The sequence below is a fragment of the Osmia bicornis genome, chromosome 3 (genome assembly GCF_907164935.1).
Source record: "Osmia bicornis bicornis chromosome 3, iOsmBic2.1, whole genome shotgun sequence".
Lineage (NCBI taxonomy): Eukaryota > Metazoa > Arthropoda > Insecta > Hymenoptera > Megachilidae > Osmia > Osmia bicornis.
In genome coordinates this window covers 1,407,438-1,431,266 of record NC_060218.1, presented here as the reverse complement: position 1 = coordinate 1,431,266, position 23,829 = coordinate 1,407,438, and the positions used below count along the sequence as shown (strand labels likewise).

Here is a 23,829-nt window from a genome sequence, read left to right as displayed (position 1 = left end):
TTATTTTTACGAGGATATTTGTCGCGTTGACCGTGTATTCTTGAACAACAATCATTTTTACGGCGAAACGTGAGAATTTCAATGTTAAAACCATAATTATAATTGACTAAACATCCATGTTTCGTCAAAAGTGTTGTAAATATCCTATTACACACAACAAGAGTAAATTGTGTTACAAATTAGATAGGATAATCGGTGTAAAAAATATGAAAAAATTTCATTAAAGTGTGCACTTCCGAGATAGAAGAGGGTTCTCGACGGACCTTAGATAGTGACGGCCCTGAAGCCGGCGGCGGAGTGATTCGTGGTACGCTGTGGGGGCCCTCAGCTGTTTCCCGCCAAAGATCGCCATTACAAAACGCGTTCGGGCGTTGTGTGTGCGCCGCGCGGAGTGGTTGTCCCGTGGACGAATCTCGGTGCGTGCCACCGCGGTATAAAACGGAAAAATATTAATTACGAATTTCGTAAAAAATACGCGTCATAAAGGCGTGAAGGTGTGCGCGTCGTTTTTTTTTCGGTGTAGTGTGCGAGAAGCCCGTCGTCTTTTTCGCTGCCGCGACGACGACGGCTGCTGGGACGTGTGGAATCGCGCGGCGGGATTCTCAGTGCTGCGGACTAACGAGATATGTCAGTGTTTGGTGAAGAGGATCGAATTTTGCTCGAGGAAATCGTTGAAACCACCGAAGAACAAGAAACTAACCTGTGCGGGTGAGTATTTTCTTCACTTTCAAATGAATCGTATCTTAGCCGGCTATGAGTAATCTTGAACCGTACGGCCATGTGTCGCTGTCGTGTCGGAAAAGCGTACGGTAGCAGCGTTTATTACATTGTGTGCGTATAGAAAAGCGACGTGGTTTGACACGCCACGTCATTTAGTGACATTAAATATATAGTGTTAACGCCTTCGTTACAAACCGCGAGCGAGATGACACGAATTTATCGGCAAAGGAAGGCGTGCTCGTCCTCCTTATCGAGTCACGCCGATTGCGAGTGTAACAACGTCCATCACCTCCTCTTTTTGCTCGCCATCGCGTAGCCGATGTCGTTGCCACTATCGTCGTCGTCGTTGTCGACGACGTTGCGGTGGCATTGGCAAACGGTGGTAATCGTGACACGGATGTTAAAACGTGTGTGCACAATACAAACAAAATCCTAGTATAGTCTCTCTCGATAGCCAGCTGTCGCGATGCCGGCCGGCCGGCCGGCACAATAGCCTTCGTTTTCCGCATCGAGCTATTCCATCAAATACAATCCCGCTTGTTTGATGGAAACATTTTCATTTTCTTTTTTCAAATTTCATTTCTCTTTTGTTATCTTGCCGTTTCGCATAAATCCACGGAACGACGAATCGAATTCGTACCTACCCACTACCACGCGTTCACGCCCAAACAAGCATGGCGCGGGAGTCATGCCCGACCAATTGTTTTCAAATATAATGGTATTAACCGGTAAATCGTTGCGTGGTCAATTGGAAAATCGCATTCAAGCGTGTTTCGTAACAGGATTAAATTTACACCTCGATATTTTTGGACTCAAGAATTTCTATGGTACTTTATATTCGATTTAGAATAAATCATAACCGGTTCTTAGCGAGGACTCGGCCGGTAAACGAAGTCGCGATTAATCGTTTCTTGGAATGTTATCGCGAGTTGTCTAAACAGGTTTAGAATGCATATACGGTACACGTATACATATAGACACATGTCCGTTTCCTTTATTTGCCTCATGGGGTGGTTATGTTCGCGGGTAAGAAAAAAAAATACTATGTATTTAAACATCAAGAGCAAACTCGAATACTCTGTTCATTTAGCAGCCATTTCTTTTTCCTTGGCTACTTCTCAGAATCTCTCGGCTCGATTATTGTTTACATTCGTAGCCGGATAACGGCGCGGTTTTCAGTTCTCTCTCTGGTCTGGTGAAAAAAAAATAGAAGAGGAAAAAACGAAAGGACGAGGATAGCAAGTTCCTTTGTATACGGCCGAGTGACCGACAGACCAGAGCCAGGGTATACTCTATATGCGTTACATAAAGCCACAAGTTTGTTGCACAATAATGGGTCTCTATAAATAGCTCGAAGCATGCCGCTTCGGCGCGACTTCTTGTTTACATACGCTCATCACCGCGCCGCGTTACGTTCACTTGCATGGAGCTTCGATCTATCGTTTACGTGCGATTCGATTCACGTTCGCGAAAATTTACGTCGATGCGAAACCACGCCGGTATCTCACATAACCTTAAACACTTTATCGAGATACAATATAGAAACGACTAAAAAGCTATTTTATTCTTTTATCAATTATGATTTTATGATAACATTTTATTGTCCCGCCAAATTTTTAATCCTCGAACAGCGAGCCTGGGACAATTGAGACCCAATAGTCCGACGTTCGAGGGTTAATCGACCTATCGAATATCGTGCCGCATACAACGTATGTATTTAGTTCTCGGGCGGAAGAAATACATAGATGAGGCGACCGTGCATCGCCGACCACACGGACGGTACTTTAAGCGTCGTAATTTCTGCGCTGATCTGGTTGCGCGATAATCTTACATGCAAGTATTGTACACATTCTGAATATGGTGTAACGAACGTTGAACAGTGTACACCATAGAAAGTTGAATGAAACAATCGTGGCTGAGAGTAAAACGAAGGAAAAAAAAAATGTACGCGAACGATTTCACAGGCTGTAAAGGTCTCGTTGGAGGTATCAAGCGTAAATGATTACATTAATGCACGCGGCATACCTTACGTTCGTGTTCGCGTTCTATTTACCCCCTTTTTTTATTTTTTATTTATAAATTCAGTCACTAAGATTATCTTTGTAGTACTTGTCGATGGAATACAAACGTATACAATTTTATTTGATGCTTGTATTCGATACAGGGTAGGTTACACTACTTTCGTCATTCTCAAATTGTGTAGTACAGGTTTTATTTTCTTTTTCGTAAAACAGAAAGGATTACTCATTCGTAAGAGGAAAGAACATCTGATACATGTTTATCCTCTCATCACGCGACTCGCCGTATCAGCTGATTAAACCTTCTTTTATTACGTAATCGGTATTACGTAATTGATACTTTGCCGATTCTGATAAATTTTCTCCGATGGTTTATCGACTCTATATCGATAAAATATTTTTACATGCAACGTTGAGACGGTGCATTATTATGCATTAGGACAGAAGGAAGTACATATAGAGGAAGAGTTATTTTATTTTTTTTTTAATTCAGAATTTTGATAGAGGAAACTTTTATAATATCATAAATCTTTTTATTCCGTTTCTGTAGAATTTTTTTTTTTTATTATTATTTATATAATTGTTCAAAAGTCTTCCATAGTTGACTCACTCTGCGAGTAAGATATTTAGTAATATTCCTCATATTTATTTTTATATAATTTAATCTTACCGCATTCGTGACTCACGAGCCTTCCATTTTAGGAGTTTCACTCGAGCACATGTGTTTTTTTTTATATTTTATTTTAATCACAAGTTCACAAGTTCACGTGCTCAGAGATTATGCGTTCACAGTGAACCGGAGTTCGTCTCGTAGCGTAATCCTTTTATTTGTTGATGACTATTCATTTGTAGAATTGTTTGGTAAAGAAAATGGGAAGTTTAGGTTGTGCGAAATATAGGTATCGAAATAATTATGTAATAGAACGGTATCAGTGTAATAAAAATTCAATGCACCGCGCAGGTTCTACTCGTATGTGTACATATATGCACTCATGTATGTACATACACGCGTTCCAAAGTCCATTCTTCGTTTTTCTTCAAGATTATAACTCGCGAATTCTTTTCATTCCTTTTCAGTTTACTGATTGCACCTATTCACTTTTCTCTATCTCTGACGAGAACGTATTAATTTCAAATTGTACTTTGGAGTCAGTTAACCCTTTCCTAATTAAATGATCAAATTAGCATCATGAAAAAGCATCAAATCATCAATCTTATAAATTATCATGATTTATAAAAATTGAGAAGGAACGATTTTATTTTTGTAAATTTACAAAATTTGAAACATTACTGTATTTTTCTCGCTTAAGTAATTTGGAAATTAAAGAAAAAAGAAATAATGTCGTAACGAGTTTCTATAAAAAAAAAAGTTTTGTCGTGGTCAGCACCATCGTTGTCTAGTTTTTCCTACGACATGTTGCACCCAGATAAAATTATTGTCGCTGGTTGCCCTTATCGATTTTCTTTCAGTATTTACGTCGGCCTTTTCTTTGTCGGTGTGCGTGTACGCCTTGCTTATTATCACCACATCGTTTATCAACCGCTGGAGAATAAAACTCGCTTGACTGTGAGATGCTAGTCTTTTTTCCGAAGCTCGTTTGCACGACTTAATAAATCGGTCGAACCGATCCTGACCACGGTCAACGTAGTTGCACCATATCGTACATGCCTGCCTTTTTAATACGTACAGTCAGTTTGCAAGAAGAGAATAATTGTCGAAAACGATTAGAATCTTATTTTCTCAGTAATTCGTTTACTGCTTTCTTATTTTTCATTGAATATCTTTTTTTATTTGTGTAGATATTCTAAGGGTATTTAGTCCTGCCTTTCTTTATTAAAATTGTATTTAACTAAAATTAATATATACTTATCTGATACCGAATTAATTTATACATCAAATATTTATGGGTAAAGAAGGGAGATGAGACCGTGCATTACGTCTTTAATTAACTTTTAATCTCTGTGAATAAGTACGCTTGCACTTAACACCTTTTCGTAATACGACTATTTTGCAATTACAATTCGAATTTAATTCCCAAAGTAAAAAAAACAAATAAAAATAAAGAGTGTTTACATAAGGTGGATTAGTAATATTTTCTATTTTTACTTTGTTGAATAACCATAATGGAGTTAAGTATGACTCACATATTCTATTTTCAATAGTACAACTTTATAATGTATCTTTGTTAATTACGTTTAACAGTTTTCATTTTAATTTTTAAGAAGTGCAGGAAACATGCAAGGTTTCCCTCGAAACCTTGTGTTACCAGTTCTTAATAATTAAAAAGAAATATATTGATTTCTCATTTGTTATTTATTTCACAAAGAAAACATGACATTGTTAAATTCGTCAATAAATTTTGCGCCCATTTAAAACGGGTATTACAAATGCTCGATAAGAAGAGTTTCGGGGATCATGGTTAATTATAGAATCGCGTAAAAATGAGATAACGAATTTAATTGGATAGTCCGATACGCGAACACGTACTAATGAAATGAAATTTTATAAACTTCACACTTTGACAGCTGCACGTTTGATAAAATTGTTAATTTGCAATTTCGCGCTTCTTTTATACATAATAAAAATTATATTTGAGAGTTTCGTTTAGGGTACGTTGCAATATTACTAATTTTCAAATTGCAATTTGCATCTAATAAATGCAGCTTGCACTTTCTTAATTACTGTTGTAAATTTTAATATTTCTCCGCCCTTCTGTATATTTGAAAAATGGCGCGAGAATATAATAACAGTAATGATTTCTTAAACAATTGGGGGTTTAAAAATAAATTTTTTTTAGATACATAATTATGCAAAGTTTGGACCTGATTTAAAGGGTTACCCTGCCCCTCCTTAGGGTGATACAATAAACAATTCTCTCTCGAAAGTATAATATCGTTTGCACGCAAAAAGAGCCACGGTGACACATTGCGGTGTCACGTCATTGTACTGCAAAATCTCGGCACTTGGTTGGTATCGTCTAGGAATGGACTTAACACTTGCTGGAACTGTGTATATTTTCAAATCTCGTTACCCGCCGCGCCGTACTTGCGGCCAAGGGTTAAGTCCGTTGAACAGTCGTGCTAACGATTCCTCTACGATGCTTGCATTTCACTGCAAACCAGTGCCGGGTTAAGGGGGAGGTCTAGGGGGGCTATCGCCCCGGGCCCTACTATTCAGGCCTTCCATTTATTATGACAAAAAATATTGAATGCAACAAAGGGGTCTTCGAAGGTTTGATAGCCTGGACCCCAGAAATCTTCATTCGATCCTGTCGCAAACTAGATACAATTTACTCAGAACTCATTTACACGAAGGTGTATTCATTTCTCATAGAAATAAGAGAATTATATTTCTCTTCAAATCCCCAGGGCAGATTTTTGTAATATCAAAGTTGGATACTTTTTCATTCACCGTATATAAGGCTTTGAGATAACGTTTGCCTTCAGGTACAGAGATCCCACTTTTTACCACGATTCCTTTTGATTTTTTTATCTTCACCACGGTAGATGGTTAAACTGCGAAAATGGCCTGTACAGCGTTGAAACGCCTTCCAGTTGTGGAGTCTGCCAGCAGACAACAATGGTTTCTCTGTTGACCTCTTACGCTCCACATACTCACTGTGCACCGCAAAACTCATCTTATGTATGTACATGTGTGCGTGTATTACTCATGGATAAAATCGAAGGGACCATCTTCAGACGGTAATAACGGCTCTGTCTGGATATTTCTTTTCTTCGTTTTAACCCTTGACTGATATCGTAAACTTTCTGTTCTGATTAAAAATTGAAAATGAATTGTGCAAATTATTTATTTTCCTTGCGAGGGTGTACCTCAGATATTTTTGGAGTTATTTTAAGACCGTTTCCGTGTATTCTCACCGGTCGTAGATACTCAACAAAGGATTCTTGGCCCTTCGAATCGCGGCTACCTGGGTTTTCGTAGGCATAGAAATATCGCACACCCGGCTCTTTGTTCCCTGACCTTCCAGAGACTGTCCTATCTCCATTTTCAAAGCAGGAGAAGAGATTCAGGTGTTCGACAATGCGAAAATGTGCCTTTTCTCTGACATTCACGGTGAAAGGCTTTTTTAAAGAAAATTTTTACCTCTTGGATCTTATTATTCGACGTTGCCTTCTGTTGCGAATACTTGGTCCCTTAGACCGGCCGACAATGCGACTTTGCGATTGCGTTACGTTATTATCCAGCTTTGCTTCGCACCGTGAATTTTTGTCGCTGTATATGTACACAGCAGGCTGTTAATCAGCCGGTGTCACACCTGCTAGGAAAACAATGAGAATTTATATATCGTCGGGGATCGGAATGCGAGTGCCCTGATGCGTGGAACGACTTGGCCAACTGTCGGATTTTAACGATGCCGAACAGACCACCAACGATAGTCGATAGTGCTCGTATAGTGCGTCAGAATGTAAGAATGTTCCTTCCTTTCAGTTTACGCATTTCCACTTCCTGCGCGGCTCAAATTCCATCAATGAATATTCATCGACCCACGCGGCCTTTACCTTATCCAATTCATTCAGGACGTTGCTTCCTGATGGAAGCGGTGAAAATGAGAAAAATTGAAAAAAATCGAAAAAAATCAATTAAATTCGGGATAGTAAATTCGAAGGATACTAAAAGCGAGCTTTCGAGCAAAAGGGAAAGACGAGTGTGGCGAACGAGAAGAGACAAGAGAAGAGGAGGCACGTAGAGAGGCCGACGTGGCGCCCGATGGCCTGTGCCTTACGTCACACAGCTAAATATATGCCTGGCCGTTCTCAATCTCATTCCCATCCTCGTTCTTCATTCCATCCCGTGTGTGAGCTAACACGACAGCAGGCATCCTTACTGCCAGACATCCGCGAAATTGCTCTCCGTCCTCTCTCTCCTTCTCTTTCTTTCACTCACGCCCATGTAATCCGATCCTTTTCTATCTTTCTACTATCACTTTTTTGTAATTAATATTTTCAAATCTAATCATTTCATCTCAAGTACTTTCAAATGAAATCATTCATCGGTCCTTAACCATTTAACGGCAGAGCTTTAACTCCGAATTGTGCCTCTCTCCATGGTCCGCTATCAAAAAATTAAAGGCTTTACTCGAATTTGATACGTAAAGTAGATAAGAGAACAAATTTCACCTATGATAGCCTTTAATGGTTAAATCATTAACGTTTTGTCATCGAATAAGGTACATAGTATGCACATACGATGAAATAGAATGAAGCAACTGTTATGGGAGAAATATTTTCGAGCCACCCTATATATGGACTCAAGGCCAAGTTTGGGTGGAACAGGGGAATTGCATATCGTTCTTCAAACGGTCGTGAACGAGCTCGTGTGAGAGCATGTGTCTACGTCCGGTCGGTATGTGTGAGTAAGATGGTTTACATTGGGGTTTGAACACCCCAGTCAGCCAAGCTACCTCGGAAAAGCTCTCCCTACAAAAGGGAAGCCTATCAGACGCACTGCGGAGACCTATCTTCCCTTTTCTTCCTTTCACTTCACTTCCTGTACCGCGTAGGCTGTTCTCGGTTCAGTTTTATTCGCTTCGTGGCGCTACAAAAGGAAGTTGAAAATTTTTTAAATTATATACAATTTTATTAAATATTTCTTTAATAAAAAATTTAGTATAACATTAAACGCTGATATAGAAAAGAATATAGCAAGTGCTGAAGCACTAAGAAATATAACGGAAAGAATCGTAATAGGTTATTTATTTGTAACCGATGCGATGAATGGAATCGGAGCTAAGCTCGAACATGAATTTACTTGACTTTTCAATGAACCTTGACCTTTCTATCGTGCGACAGCATCGAACCGTGTACTTCCATCGAGGCGATCGCGACAGAGAGACGTAGCCCTAAAACGAAAGCCCGTTTCATTGATTCCGTTCGAGCTGGCCGGCGCGGCGCGTCATTTTTTTTCTCTCTCTCGGCCTGGTTTTTTTTATAGAAGCTCGACAAGACGTCCTTTCCGGTCGTTTCCTAGTTGTGCTCGCAGCTGATAGGCAGCCAGAGATAGCGAGGCTCGTGCGAAGGCACCGGTAACAACCAGCTGAGTGGCGCCAGCCATCAGCTGTTGGTGACTCACGCGAGTTGACCGAGAGCGGCGCGCCGTCGACAACACAATCGCACGATCTGCCTGTTCTCCCGCGGCTCTATCACCAACACAGAGACGCGCGCGTGCGCGACAGCCTACTCACCGACGCATTTCTATATGTACATATATATAGGAACGCGGACGTGGCCGGACTGTTCAGTGTGTGCGTGCGTCTATACGAGAGTGTACGTGTGTCGCGGTTTTCCGCGCGTACGCCGTTCTTCCACACTGCGTTTCTATTCATGGTAATTTTTTTTTTTTAAATTGATTGCTATTAAATTTCTAATTTCTAAATTTCAATTTGCCATCGTGTCATTTTCTTTCAATTATTCAAATACATTCGGATCACCATTATTAATTTATTATTAATTTAATTTTGAAATATAACAATTTTTGGTATGCGATAGAGTTGGTGAAAAGGGGTCAAGTGAGCACTTTAGAGTAACAGTTTCAGTATCCGTTGGTGAATTACGGAACGGGTTCGTACGAAAGCTTCCAACGTAGTAGATTCGTGGTATTATCTGATACGATAAGGCTCGTTTAGTAAACACTCGAGATACGATAAGCCGCGTTCATAGAGAATCCGGGGTATCGTTATGAGATCATAATTCATGAGAATTTCGAAAGCGTCACTCTCGATCATCCGACAGTAGTCTATTTCGGTCTAGCTTTTTCTAGCATTGTGGGAGGTACGGGTCTAGGAATATTTCGTGGCCGATTAAGCTGTCTCGTTAACCGTGCGGGGCTAAGATTCTCTGTTTACCCCGTTTGAAAGAGCGATATATATGTAGAAGGTCCGCGATGAAAAGGAAGGTAGCCACCTACTTAGTCGACCTACTTCTACGGGAGTGATCCGAGTGAACCCAGCGGGTATTCAACGAACAAGCTGACGTCACAGCAGCCAACCATCCAAGCCGTCGGCGTACCAGCTGATCTAATGTAACCACTCGATGGGAGAATGCCATGCGGAATTCTGTTGCGTGGACCACGTGTTATTATTGTATATCCTGTAGAAAGTACACCGGTTCCGATCGATCACCAATCTGATTCTTATTCGGCATTTTCCTTTCGTGACTTTCTAAGGCTTTTTGGATATATTTCTTTAAATTAAATTTAGAAGTCGAAGCTAGAGGATTTATTTATAAAATAGGCCCTCCGTTTCCGGGGGGATTGGTTTCTAAATAGGGATGAACCCTATTTAGATACGCGTGTATGTATTGCTCGCGAGTGTACAGCTTTGTTTAACATACTTTTATTATTGATATTTCTCAATTGATTGCCCGTAATGTCTTAGTTCACAGTGAACCTATAGAATACCCGAAGGGTCAGAGTTCGAGGCCAGTTTACTTAGACGTTTTAGGGTATAAGTGACCTAAACGGGTTCAATATACAGTGGGTCGCAAAAGAACGGAACTAGTCACGTTCTTAGATGAAAAGTCGCGATTTTCGGAAATTTTAATTACTTGTAACTTTGAAGCGCATTGACCGATCTCGATGAAATTTTAATTTCATTGGACCTCGAGTCATTCGGTCCAATTTTAAATGGTGGATCCTGTTTTAAACTGTGTGCTGGTACCGGCGCGACAGAAGATTAAGCGAAATATTTAATCATATATTATACTTTCTGTTCCTACAAAATTATCATTCGAATGACCATTGCGCTGTATGTTATATATATATACACATATGGACATATACTAGGTGTATTATCGGCACGCAGTGAACGAATGTTTGAGAGCAGGTCACAAGGTCACGGTCTTTCCCTGCTGATTCATCTCACACCCGATCTTTTTCCCTAGTTTCTCTCCTTTTATCTCAGTGTCTCTGTAATTTTACCAGATGTTTCCTCCCGTCTTTCTTTTCCCTCTTCCCGGCAAGGAAACCTTCGTTTCTTCCTTTCTGAAACTGTTCATTACCTCTAATGATACACCGTTTTGTCGGTAACTAATAATCTTCAAATGCTATAGTATTCTTTTTTTTATCGTTTCATTGATCAGCTGTTCTGAACCGTAAATAAATCATAGTTTAATTTTTTTTTAATTATTTTATTTGATACTGTAACAGTCACTGTTACATAATTTTTTGCATTAATTAGGAAATAATGATACTTTTGCCTAATTATTCTGATGAAAGTTTGCAAGCGGAAAAGACAAGTTTTTGGTAAATTGAAAAGAGAAGAAAATAGTTTTGACGTTGGCGGTGGCATTGCGCGTAGTTGGTCCTTGAAATAGTAACCACAGAATGACAATGACGTCTCGCTTCATTGACCGCGAATTTAACCGTCGATAAGTCTCGGTACGTAGTGGTATTCGCGAAACAAACAGCTCCGACGCTTTCAATTTCTTTAAAAGCCCATGGACCGGGAGACAGCCGTTTTTATGTTTCCGGGCCCCCCCTGTTACTTTCTACTCTCGTATCTGTTCGTGAATCAAATATTTAGAACCGCGGCGAAAACCCTGACGAAACGTGGACATCGCATGGGGTTGCGGCACAGAGATACCGCGAGTGTCACTCTTCCATCTCGTCGCTTTGATTTTCGGCCATTCTCTTTGATGGCTCCGTCGAAATGCTTTTCAGCAGACTGCAACCACTGTACTCCTCTTAATGTCTCGACAATGATTATTTTTTTTTTCTTTCTGCCATCTGCACCATAATTATTTCTCTACTTTTATTTGTATCTTTAACACTTTGATCCGTTTGTGAACACGCTTGAATATCCGTAGGCATCCATCACCCGTATCGTTAGAAATTCTTCGACTTATGTGATTAGAAAATTTTTATTTGGTTCGTGAACTTATAAATTAAAAATTCTAAAAGCGCTGTAAATGAAGAAATGATTTATTTGTTGCAGAAATATTGGAGCGGTAGAGGAGGGCTCGGTGACCACGGGCGTGACGGTCGCCGAGGTCGGTGATTCTCAAGAGCAACATCATCAACAGCAACAGCAATCGAAAAGCAACGGCACGGTATCCCGGCGTGTTGCTGGTCAGAACGTTGCTCTGAGCAACGGTAACGGTGCCAGCAACGTCGGCCGTGTTACACCGCGTAGCCACATGGAGCAGGAGAAGCGTATGCGGCGAGAAATCGCCAACAGCAACGAGCGACGTCGGATGCAAAGTATTAACGCCGGTTTCCAATCGCTCAGGACCTTGCTGCCGCACCACGAAGGCGAGAAACTCTCTAAGGTAAGTGCTTTCGATCTTTCCTTTAGTTTTTAACCCTCCAATGGTGGAGCTAGATCTTTAATTTTTTAATTTTATACCATTTCTGTAGATATTAACCCTTGAACAGCAAAGAATTTTATATGTTAGAATTATTAAAAGTTAGAAAATGAGAATAACATGATATACAAAATTAAATTAAAATTGTGGCTCTCTCCATGGTCCGCTGTCCGAGGGTTAACATACCATAGTACGCCTTTTAGGTCGTGATGATCCGATCATCGCCGTTTGAGGGTTAAAATTTTCCCCCGAATCCGTCCTTGTACATACAGAAACATCATGGTGTCTGCTCGAACCTTGAATTTTTATGGACTTGCGGATTTTTATGCAAATTTCTTATTTTACTGTGTTAAAAAATGTTGCTTTTCACGAATACATAAATTTCCGCAGTCAACTGATAAATCAACTTAGCATGAGAAATAAGAACTCAAAAAATTTGAAACACAATTTGACGGATTGAATTTAGGCTTCCTTGTTAATTGTAAATAAGAAAGGATCCTTCTGGTAGTCTTAGACGCTTTGACATGAACATTTTAACGCACTTCCTCCAATAAATTACCTGTGCTGGAGGAAGAATCATCTCCATCTTAAACATCGTCATTCCTTTTGGCTTTCATTGCGTGACTCGATTGACCCTTTAACACGTTCGGATCTGGGTAACAGCTGTGGCACTGCATACTATAGCCGGACGGAACGTGTTCAAATCAAAGTGTCAATTGATGATTTGCGATGAGCGTGCATGTTCGAAGGGAGTGTTATTTTCATTTTATTTCTTTTGAATCAGCTGACCGAAGGTCAGTATCATTTTGCACGTAAAAGGAAAGGATGATTTCTCTGAAACTTGGAACTTTTCACGAGTGCAAATTGTGCAATGCGTACATAAAGTTGTTCTTACGCCGTACTTTTTACACGAATCGAAAATCATCAATCATCCGTCAGAGTGGTGGATTATTCGATAGTACCACTCTGTTGCACACATCATTTATCCAACTCGTCTATCTTTCTGAAAAAAAGGAGTAGAATTTGCATTTTTCAATTTAATACATTTTTTTCTCAATGAACTTGTGTACATAAAATAAAAAACGAAGTCGGCGAAACTGCAGATAGCGAAATGCAGTAAAAATATTTGCAACTAGCAAAAATTCGATGATTGTTTCTTGCATGTTTCTGAGATACGAGGATCGCCTAAAAAAATCCCGTTAAGTATCGGAATAAATTATTTAACGACCGCTACACGCGTTTGGCCGCATACGGTCACGTCAGCGAGGAACGACGTGTCCTTAACAGGATGTCGTTCCTGCTAAGGTTAACACGTGAACCGGAAACGGTAACCTGTTTCTCCTCGGACAAAGGTGAATTTCGCCAATGAAAGCCAACGACGTTTTACCCCCCGTGGGTTACGTTACGTAACCAGCAGCGGTGGCGTCGGCGACTTTTACCAATTGTCGCCTAATTTTAGCGCGTGAAAGTCGTCGTACGATCCCACGCCGTTAAACTAGACCCTCTCGATACGTGGCGTCGGTGCTCTTTAATCGTTTCTCCCGCCTTAGTTCAATCGTGTGACACTGACCGCTTTTATACCGAATAATCTCAGCTGATGCCTTTATCCTTTAACAGTTTGCTCGGATTAGATGGATCAATTTCAGGCCAGAAATTGCTCTAGTAGTTATATACTTCCATAGAGTTTTTATGCCGACTAAATAGAGATCCCTTTAGCGAAATTTTCTAAAAAATAATAAGACATATACGGGAGTAAGTTTAGTATGTACCGCGTGTACAGGTAGTTTCGCAATGGGATATTTCGCGAACCAGTCGTCGAGCCACATGGTACAATTCCCACGCATTTCTCTTAAGGAGATCGGCCCGTTCCTTTTGTTCTTTCACTCTTTCCCTTCCTTCTCGGCCACGTCGCGGCTCTTTCTCCCCACCATCCTTTCTTTCTCCCTTTTTGTCCTTTTCGTTGCATTCGGCCTCGTCTGACCGTCCCTTCTCTCTCTCCCGGCGAAGGCCAAAGCGTAGCCGACGAAATTTTTCGCCAAGCCCTGGCCCACTAAAGAACGAAGGTTCCACGCTTCCCGGCTCGCTAACGTAGCGAATATTAACGAGTCCGTTCTCCAAACGCGATACCTTCTACGACTTCTTTTTTGTCGCTTCCGAAAACCTTTTTTTGCTCGTTACCGAACGATTTTCTTATTGATCGATCGCTTTCGTGGAAAGGATTTTTCGAAAAAAGTGTACTTTCATACGGGGACACGGTCGAGTAGCGTCGCGCCTTTTGTAGCCGGTACCACTTTGGAAAAGAAATAAGAAGGAGAGTAAATGAGCACAGATGCCTCGACCCATTTTCATTTAGCGCTCGGTAGACAAAAATAAAAATAAAACGCATCCCCACTCTTTCTCTTTCTCGTCTGCCTTTTAACGAAACTCGAATCGCGCGCGAGGAAACGCGAATAAAATCGCGTTAATTCATAACATGTATTAACGCTTCGACGACTGAATATTTGATGCCGCTTTAAATTTCAAATTCGAAAAGAGATTACTAGGGGAATTGTGTTTCGGTATTTTGCGACGTATCCCACCAACGTGATCAGTTTTCAAATTAAAATTAATACATAATACTTTACTAAAAATGGGAGAATATATTTTTCATTACTGTATTCAAAGAAAAAAATTTCATTTTGATGTAGATGTAACTACACAATTAACATTTTAATTAAAAATTGAAATAGACAGACTTTATTAAATTTCTGCATAATTAGCATTCTAATTGAAAATTAAGATAAAGAATTTGTTAAATTTATTTTCTTTTACTTTGAAGAAACATTTTGCATAATTTAAAAAAGAGAGAAGAATATTTGAATTTAGAAGGAAAGAGAAAATGGTTCGGGACAAAGTTGCTTACCAATTGGTTCCTGGCTTTTGTGCCGAACGTAAACTAAATGTATGGGCCTGGGAGCATCTGGGTCATTTTGCTCTCCGCTCGGCGATTCTCCCTTCTCTCGGGGCCCTGATCGTCCCTTTGTCTCGGGCCGAGTCCCTTCGGGTCCCTCCTTCTCCGGTTGGACCAACCGACAAAGGTTTCTCTCCTCGGCTTCGGTGTATACCTGTATACCGTGTGCAGCACGCCGATGCCGATACAGCCGTTGCTTTCTACAAGGTGTCTCGAAACCGACAGAAGAGAAAGTTGCAAAGATCTTCGACGAGGCTGAGAAGCGTTGCGGGAAACATCGACCAAGCTTGACGGATTATTTTCTTTCGTCTTAGATTGGATTTCGTTTCGCAGTTTCTAATTACCGAGTATGTCTGAACGGTTCGGAATCTTGGATAAAGAGAAAGATCCCACTCAAACAGAGAGGATGTGTAATATGGTCTCCTGATTTTATATTCCTTTCTCAAATTAGATTCATAATTTAAACTGCTTTAAAGTTTGGGTGAAATGTAGATGATCTAATTAGATTACCATTGACGTAACTAGGATCTTTTTCTGGGGTGAATCAGGTCCCCTAGAAATTTAGGAATTTTACAATTCTGAAAATCTAAAATTTAGAAGTTTTTGAATTTTCACATTTTGGGATTTTCAAATTTTAGAATCTTATAATTATAAAATGATGAGAGGCCCGCTCCAGTCTCACCTTGCCCCTTACCTAGTTACGTCACTGTAGATTATCTATGGTAAAAGGTGAAAGTAAAAGAAAAAAAAAACCTATTTGAATTTGAGAGCAGGATGCCTTTATTATAATATGAAAATTACCAACAAGAGCCCATAATACCACATGTATAGGTTTGTGTTTGGATTAACCAAGTTTACTGTTAGGTAATGCATTTTTTCCGCTGAAATATTAGGTTATTTGACAAAAATGAAAGTATACCGGGTATTTCTGTGCTGATGTCGGCAAAGTTAGAACGCAGCCCGTTATACGAGACACCGCTGGCTTCCGGTTACCTTCTGCATTCCTAGGTGACGAAGCGCGTGCATATTCCTACCAACGACACGCTTCTAAACAGCAAGGCCGGGGATACTTGAGAATCACTATTATAATGCAATCGCGGCGATAATTCATTTCTGCGGATGACTTAATTATACCGTTAGCGCATCTTCATCGTCCTTATCATCTGGTGTTAAGGTTCAATCAACCTACCATTGAGGTTGATGATCGCGATCGAATCAGGTTTCCCCAGGGAAAATGGCAATATAGGGAAAGGAGAAGTTCTCAAAATTTTCATTTCAACGATATTGATATTAAAATTACTTTAGAAACAGAATAATATAATTTTCGTTTAATAAATATTATAAAATTTAGTATATGTATAATCAATTGAAATATCAAATTCAAGTGATGGGGCACCTCCCTTAAATTGTCATTCTCCCTGGAGAACTCGAGACACCTGCACTTTTCTTGGCATTTTGCAAATAATCCTAAGCCACATTCGTGATAATGTTTCATGGTGCAAAAATGTACCTTTTTTATTTACATCCGATAATGACTTGTAGATGTGCGAATCGGTCGTTAATAAGAAACATACGACGTGCTAATTATTAAAATAACACAGAATCGAATTATACGGCGAAGGTATGATAGAAACGTGAGAAACGCATACCCGCGTCTCTCTCAATGCAAGTATCTAACGATAACCGTGTATCGGGTACGATAGGACTATTTTAGCGCGATGTTGGATGAAATTACAGTTAATTATAAAATTGACGTGATCATCGTGATTAACTTCTCCCATTGGTAATTATCAACTTGTATTTTCATAATACCGTCTAGGTACGAAGTATAATTAACCTTTGAAACGCGTCGTGGGTGCGCATCAATGTAGATTATCGCCATAACCGTGACCCATAAATTACCATAGATTTTTCTACCATAATTTATCCGTTAATTTCCAAAAGACTCCGTCGCACCAATTAAAGTAAAGTCAAACCATGCTCGTTAGAGTAATAAAAAAATTAGGCAAACATAGAATGTAGGTTGTTCGATATTGTTCTACAACAGTAGGTCTTTCACTCGGCGACCTGTCCCTAGACACACCTTGGTGTCAGGAGTCATCGTGCGTATTTATAGAACGTGACTGGTGATTCTAGTGTCATTTGTCGGTAATAAGTTACTCTAATGACACCATTGTACGTAACGACCGTTGCACCTGCATTTTCACGGCCTTATAAACCGACAAGATTTTCATTCGCTTTCTTCTACCATTTGCGCAATACATTCCTCGGCAATTGTATTCAGAATATCGAATAAATCGTACGGTAACGAGGTACAGTAAACGTTCGATAATTCCCTGCATTTCGGATTCTAGAATTGAACAGGAAATTATCGAGCGTCAATGGCATATTCGTTTCTCTGGTGCTATTTATTTTTTTTTTTACATGGAATCATGTAACGAGAAATTAACGAGCGTTTACTGTATTCGGTTTCGATTTATACCAAGATCATCGTCGAGATGTTATAAATTGATAAATTAAAATATGACGTAACGGCTGATCGATCATGCTTATCGTTCTCGGAATTACACGTTTCTGTTCATTAGTCACCTATAATTTTCATTATGTACTCGACGCGTTCTACGTAACGATGGCGCCTATTGCATTCGCTTATTTATTCGACTATCTCGTATAATTGTTTCTCATGATTACACAAAGACGGTGTTACGGGTTGTTAAGGTGTTCGCCACAGTGGATACAATTAAGTCTCGATCATAGAACGTGTGTTTTAGAATCTTTTACAAAGGCAAATATAGTTTACGTCAGTGTTTCTCAACGCTTTTCTCGACGCGCAAAGACGATTTATTTACAAAGCGATGCATTGCGTAACGTTAAAATTAGAGATACGTGACTTTCGTTTGCCGCGTCTTTTATCAGAGCAGACGCGACTGACAAAACGCACGTACACGAAATGGACGTAAATAAGTTCGACAACCTGGTGCTTGTCCAATGGCAATGAAAATTGAAAAACACTTGCGACCCGTTGTAAAGACCGATCGCAGCGAAAGGGTTAAATAGATAAGTAGCAGCGGTGAGCGTGTCATTCGGTCAACGATCTCGTAAGGCGGGTACGTGGCACGAGTGGGAGATCGGGCAAAAAGGCAAGCGACGTAAGAAAAACTCGGTCAAATGGATCGAGAGTATCGCCTACTTGGTGTGTTTTCTTTTTACCGTCCTCCTTCTTTCACCCCCTTCGATGTGTCTCGTTTTAACCGCGCTGAATTTCCATTCTTTCCCTTCGTTCACGTTTATCTAATCTGTATTAAAAATATTGCTCTGCAGCAACTGAAATTGAAAATTAATTGCCGATGTCGTGTATCCTTGAGTTAATTAGTCATTTTACGAACATTGCTACCCCTCGAGGTATTCAGATCAACGAATAACGCGATTATTCTTCTTCGTCGATGATCGAGACCCGTGTAAAGGTGGTTCTTGGAAAAAAAAAAAGAAAAGGAAAAGGAGGTCGGGTTGAACGATCGCGGACTTATTCGCTTGGCAAACGTAGCAGAGGGCATAATGAACCGATCTGCTTGTTGACAAACATTCTGTTTACAAATAGCTCGTTTGCTGCTCGACGACAAAAATAATTGTTCAAACGTCGTTCTCAATGCCAGGGGTTATTAAGTTACGAGGCTTCGCCTTCGAAACTCTTCGATTTATAGATCAGTCATTCATTCTACGCAGTTAACCCTGGAAACGTCGAGTCTCGTACTGACAATTCGTTTCTAATGTCTTCTTTTCAAATAACATATCTTCATTAACACTAGATTACCGGAGCAAGACAATTTTACTCATTTACCAAATTTCATAATCAAGTGTTTTTAGCACCTTAAGCCGAATGTACGTGCACTGAATTTCGCGGTACAGTCGAGCTATGTCGCGAGAAAGTTTATATATCCCGGACAGTACGAGGTGAACGAACCTGTGCCGCTCGTTCCGAGCGCAGAAGCAATTTATAATCGATGAACGGGCAATTAGCGCGACACAATTACCAAGAGAAAAAAAAAATAGAAGCAACAGATGATTCTTTGTCGTGTTACATCGCTGCCCTTTGCAGTAAAAGGGTCAACCTCGTTGCGGTTTCAGAGAGAGAGAGGGAGGAAACTGACGTAGGAAAATTGCATAACATTATTAATTGCAATTAACGTTGCGTTACATGCTCACGCAATGGCAAGCTGATTACCAGCCAGAGATCGTGTTCGCCATCTACACGCAACACGATTTCTATGTACTTGGCCATTTTTAGCGAAGTCCTCGAATTTTGTCGTTATCAGTTTCGAAGAAAAGTAAATTTCGCATATTTCGCAAAATCGATTCAAATTTCGGGTACCAAAATCGATCGAAATAATTCCCGAGCGGGTCCGAGTATCGAGTACCCGAATTTTTCTGGCTCTCACTCATCTCTAATAATTAAACTTTTACGAGATGAAAATATATGGAAATTCCATGTTTGAAATTATGAACTAAGCCCTGTCACGGAGGAATTAATTTGTGGGTTGAAGATAGAAGCAGGTTCGTAGCCATCGCTGTTTACCATTGCAAACATTCAGTGCATAAGCATGAAGCGTAATAGATATAGTACAACGCGGAGCGTACTATGAGTGGCCACTAAATGGAAACGTGAATGAAGCTCGTTGGAACTGTATTCCCCCAGCGATTCTAAGCACGAATAAGGAAACGCGCTGATTACGTGGACGGAAAAGGAGGAAGAAGAAGGTGGTATTATGTGACGTTTACGTGCGTAGTACGTCTTATCCTAATCTGCCAAACCGGCAACCGACGATCCGATAACATCTCGCCTCTCGTGTTGTGTATTCGTAACGTGTACCGTGTATTCGCACTGCACCAACCATGAAAGAAACACTTTCGACCCGAAGAATAAATTCATACATTTTTCTAACTCGAACCCTAAGAACTTGGTCTTTACGGGGTTAAAATAATGCGATCACTGTAAATATAAGTGGTAGCTCGGTATAGGACTTTAATCCGTTTATAATAGATTATTAATTCAATTTTTCCGCTGAGATAATTATTTTAAAATGACGCAAAATTCACAGAAAAATTTCATGTCGTATACCGAGGAAAATTTGTCACGTCCAAACAGGACGTATTCCAAAGTATTCAAAATTGACCATCGGTCCAGTAAGATTATTAATTACTATATTCTTGCATCGAGTCATCGGTCGATTCAGTCATTTACGGTTGCTGTCGGCCGGTATCGCATTTTCAAACCAGCTTTCTCTCAGATCAGGTTTGAACCCGAGAATGGAAGGAACATTCTCACGATGACGTACGTGGTTGTATCGATTTTTTAGTTCGATCAGAATCGAATATCCTTAGCTTTCCCTCGATCGTGTGAAAATGTTCAATCGTCCCTTGACAATCGATTGATTCCTTTAATTAGAGCAAGCTAGTTAGGGTAGTTGAATGGCTAAATATAATATTGTAAATATGAACAATAATAAATGCAAATGTAATTTGCATCTGTTTGGTTGAAAGTGTCTCATATAAAATATTGGGAATCGCGATTGGAGAAGCCAGTTTCACGCTGCGGGATAATTTCCAATTACGCGTCTCGATTCGCCGCGGTGCTTAAAAGACGATAAAATTGGATTATAATCTACGGAATTGGTGGCGCGATAAATGATCCCCCTTCGACTCTGATTGTACAGTCAGTCACCCTTGTTTATTGCCGCTCGTGTCGGCGACCAGTCGTACAGAGTCCACGGCAGTAACATCAACAGTAGTTAACGTGGCGAGAATAGGGTCAAGTACAAGTTTTACGAGCCATCCGTGCCGGGAAGATTGTTTTCTACCGTACGTCGCGTCGTTCACGGCACCATTAAAACAACGCTCTGAATAGAGGAAAACTGAAAATCAATTTGATCCCTTTTGTAACAGGACGAAAAAATAAAAGGAAACGAACGCGGTACAGTTCAGTTGTGATTAAAAGATCAGTTAACCGAATCGTCGTTCGACGCTCGCTACTCGATCCGATATCAATTTCGATGGAAAAATTTTTCCAATTTTTTTCGTGCCTCCGTAGATATTAGATTCTATCGAATGTTTGTAATAAAGGTTCGTTTTATTTTCGAAATAACTTTTTCCGATAGAAAGTTGATCGAGCAATGATTGGAAAAAAAAAATAACGAAACGTATATTACTGTAATGGAAAAATTAAATTTATTACCGGACAGATAAAAATCAGTGGATAGATTCATTCAGTTGTTTAATCGCTTGATACGTAACTGGATATTCTCATGAATGAGGGCAGGGTTATCTCCTATTAACGTTCCAATAACCGACTTTTGTTGTTTTCTAGTCAATGGAAAAATGATTGACCTCTAACGCGATTAATATCTTCGTCCATTCATGCGAATGCTCTTGAACAGCTCTTGAATAAACTCTCTTGGATACCGCAATTGAATCATCCATTAATAATGATTTAATTAATTTATATTACACACAGATGGTAGTTTATTCAATTTCATTTATTAATCAATTAAAATAAACAAAAACATTTAACATTAATAAAATGTTGCGTATACAAATTAATACAAGAAAAGTATCAGTAGCGATAAAGTAAACCGAATTAATTTGTATACTTAATAATTCTGTGAAGCTCGAAAAAAACAGATCCGCCCGCGATATCGCGTGAACGTTTCCCGTCACAGTTCGTTCGGCGAGATCACTGTACCGTGAAACGCGTGCGCGACAGAAAAATTTGTCCGCCGACATATTTCCTCCGGCCGGTGTGTTTCACATGCGTTTTTCACGTAGACGATCGGTTGACCGCAGCGTGTCTGCGTCTAGTCGGTTCTCGGGTGTCCGGAACGTTAGCAGTCGCGATGGGAGCGCACGGTGTCGTCGGGGCAGGCGTTCCGTTTCACAAAGACCGCGAGAAAATGTAGAAATATTTGGCGGTTTGTAGAGAACGCTGGTGGCATGCGCACACTGGTCATAGGTCGTGACTGAAGAGAGGATTATTATAAGAGAACGGCGCGAGGGTTAAGTCGTAGGTGGAGGAGGAGGTGGTGGTCGGCGGCGCGAAGCGTCGAGACGCGGACCGGGAAAAGCGAGCACGCTAGCGACGCGTCGACCAGAATAAAGCGTAGAAGACCGGCTCGATGCGATTGTGTGGCGTGTGTATACGGTTTCAGATCGACGGATAGACGAATGAGAAAGGACGGACTGACAAACGGATAAACGGACGGACCGACTGGCGGGAGTACAGACGCCACATAGCCAGACAGTGAGTGCCGTGCTATTTTCAGGCTGCAGTCGTCTACCACGTTGCCAACCTAACCTTACTTAATCCCAACCTCAACCTTACCGGCCAACTGAACTTCCTCTCTCCTTTCTACACGTTTCTCTCTCTCTCTCTCCCCTTGTTCCACCGCATCATCCACTCCCTTCCTTCTTTTTTCTTCTTTTCCACTTCAGACCGCTTAATGTGTTGCATGGCCTCCACCGTATTCACTGTTATTCTTATCCGTCCCTCGGATACTGCTTTTTCGCACCACTTTGGAAATTTTTCTTACCCTCGTCCGTCGAATTTCGAATGAAAAAACACATCGGTTTTCGATGTATCAGCCGTAGTAATGGACGGTTCCGATATCTTGTACCTTCTTGTTCGTTGCTCGCTGAAAATTACCACGATGATCACCGGCGAACCGCGACATTATCCCGTACCTCGTAACCGTAAATTGGGATGCATGAATATAAAAATAAATGGGATCGGCGTTAGCCTGGCAGAACTTTGCATAATTACGCTATTCCCGGAAGTCGCGTTCGATCGGGCCTTTGTACCATCGAACAAAGCGATTCAACGTAAATTCGTAGAAAGTTGAATTGAAAATAAGGTTTTCCATCTGGAGAATTCGATATCTTAAAATCACGAATATTTGCTTGCGAACGAATCGTTTCTTAAGCAATTATGACACTATGGGATAAAAAGGAAAAATGTTGAAATTGATCCTAAAGTATCGAGGCACCGTGTTAGGGGGACTCGTGTCGTTAACCAGGGCAATATTTAGCACCGCAATTCGGTGGAATTTAATAGGCGCATTAGGGGGCTGGGAGCCGGGAAAAATGTGCAGCAAGCGTAGAGAAAGGGTAGATGAAAGAAGAAACGGAGGACGTTAAAATACCAAGGAGGCGTGCATGAACGAAACCGGTTCGACGGTCTGGTCGGGTTTGGTCTGGTCTGGTCTGTTCTGCGGCGCGATGGGGAGGGGAGGAAACCGCGTCGTCCGGTCGTGCTCGAGTTCAGATAACGAGGTTGCCCGGTGCAGTTTTGCAAAACTGGTTTTTCGTGTAAGATTTCTGGCCAATGGGCCACAGCGGTTCTCGCGTCTCTGTTTCCACGGTATTTTTCTGCCGGAGGCTCGAAAGCCAGCCGATCGGGGTTGGTCGTTTTCATTCCCGATCGAGACGAGGCGACCGCGACCAGAGTAGAAGAAGGAAAACGGTGCAGTCGTCTCGTCGGTTTCCTCTTATCGTTTTATATCTCGGTGGGTGCCGTTGCGGTTGCATTTGCGGCGTGCCTCGGCTTTTTATACGGCCTTGAGCGCGGCCGAACCGATCAGAACCAGGACGAGACTTGGTCCAGGACGAGATACCCAGCTGTCTCGATTCGCTATTACCTCTTATTTTTCCTGCAGCCCGATAACTCGATACCCGAACAGCTTCTCCGTCGTTTTATCGTGTGATTCAACGTTCAGAGTATTAAATAGCCAGAAGTAAAATTTTTCTATACGTTTGTACTGCGGTGATGGCGTT

At 40.7% G+C, this 23,829-nt stretch overlaps 1 protein-coding gene across 1 annotated transcript in view; it reads left to right on the top strand.

The window, feature by feature from the left end:
• Window positions 1–607: 607 nt before the first annotated feature.
• LOC114872692 (helix-loop-helix protein 11) overlaps window positions 608–23,829 on the top strand; it is a 79,060-nt gene continuing 55,838 nt past the window's right edge. Inside the window, exons 1-2 of the mRNA XM_029180169.2 lie at window positions 608–708; window positions 11,690–12,023. Coding sequence (XP_029036002.1) covers window positions 626–708; window positions 11,690–12,023 — 417 coding nt within the window. The 5' untranslated portion in view covers window positions 608–625. The remainder of the gene's footprint in view (window positions 709–11,689; window positions 12,024–23,829) is intronic.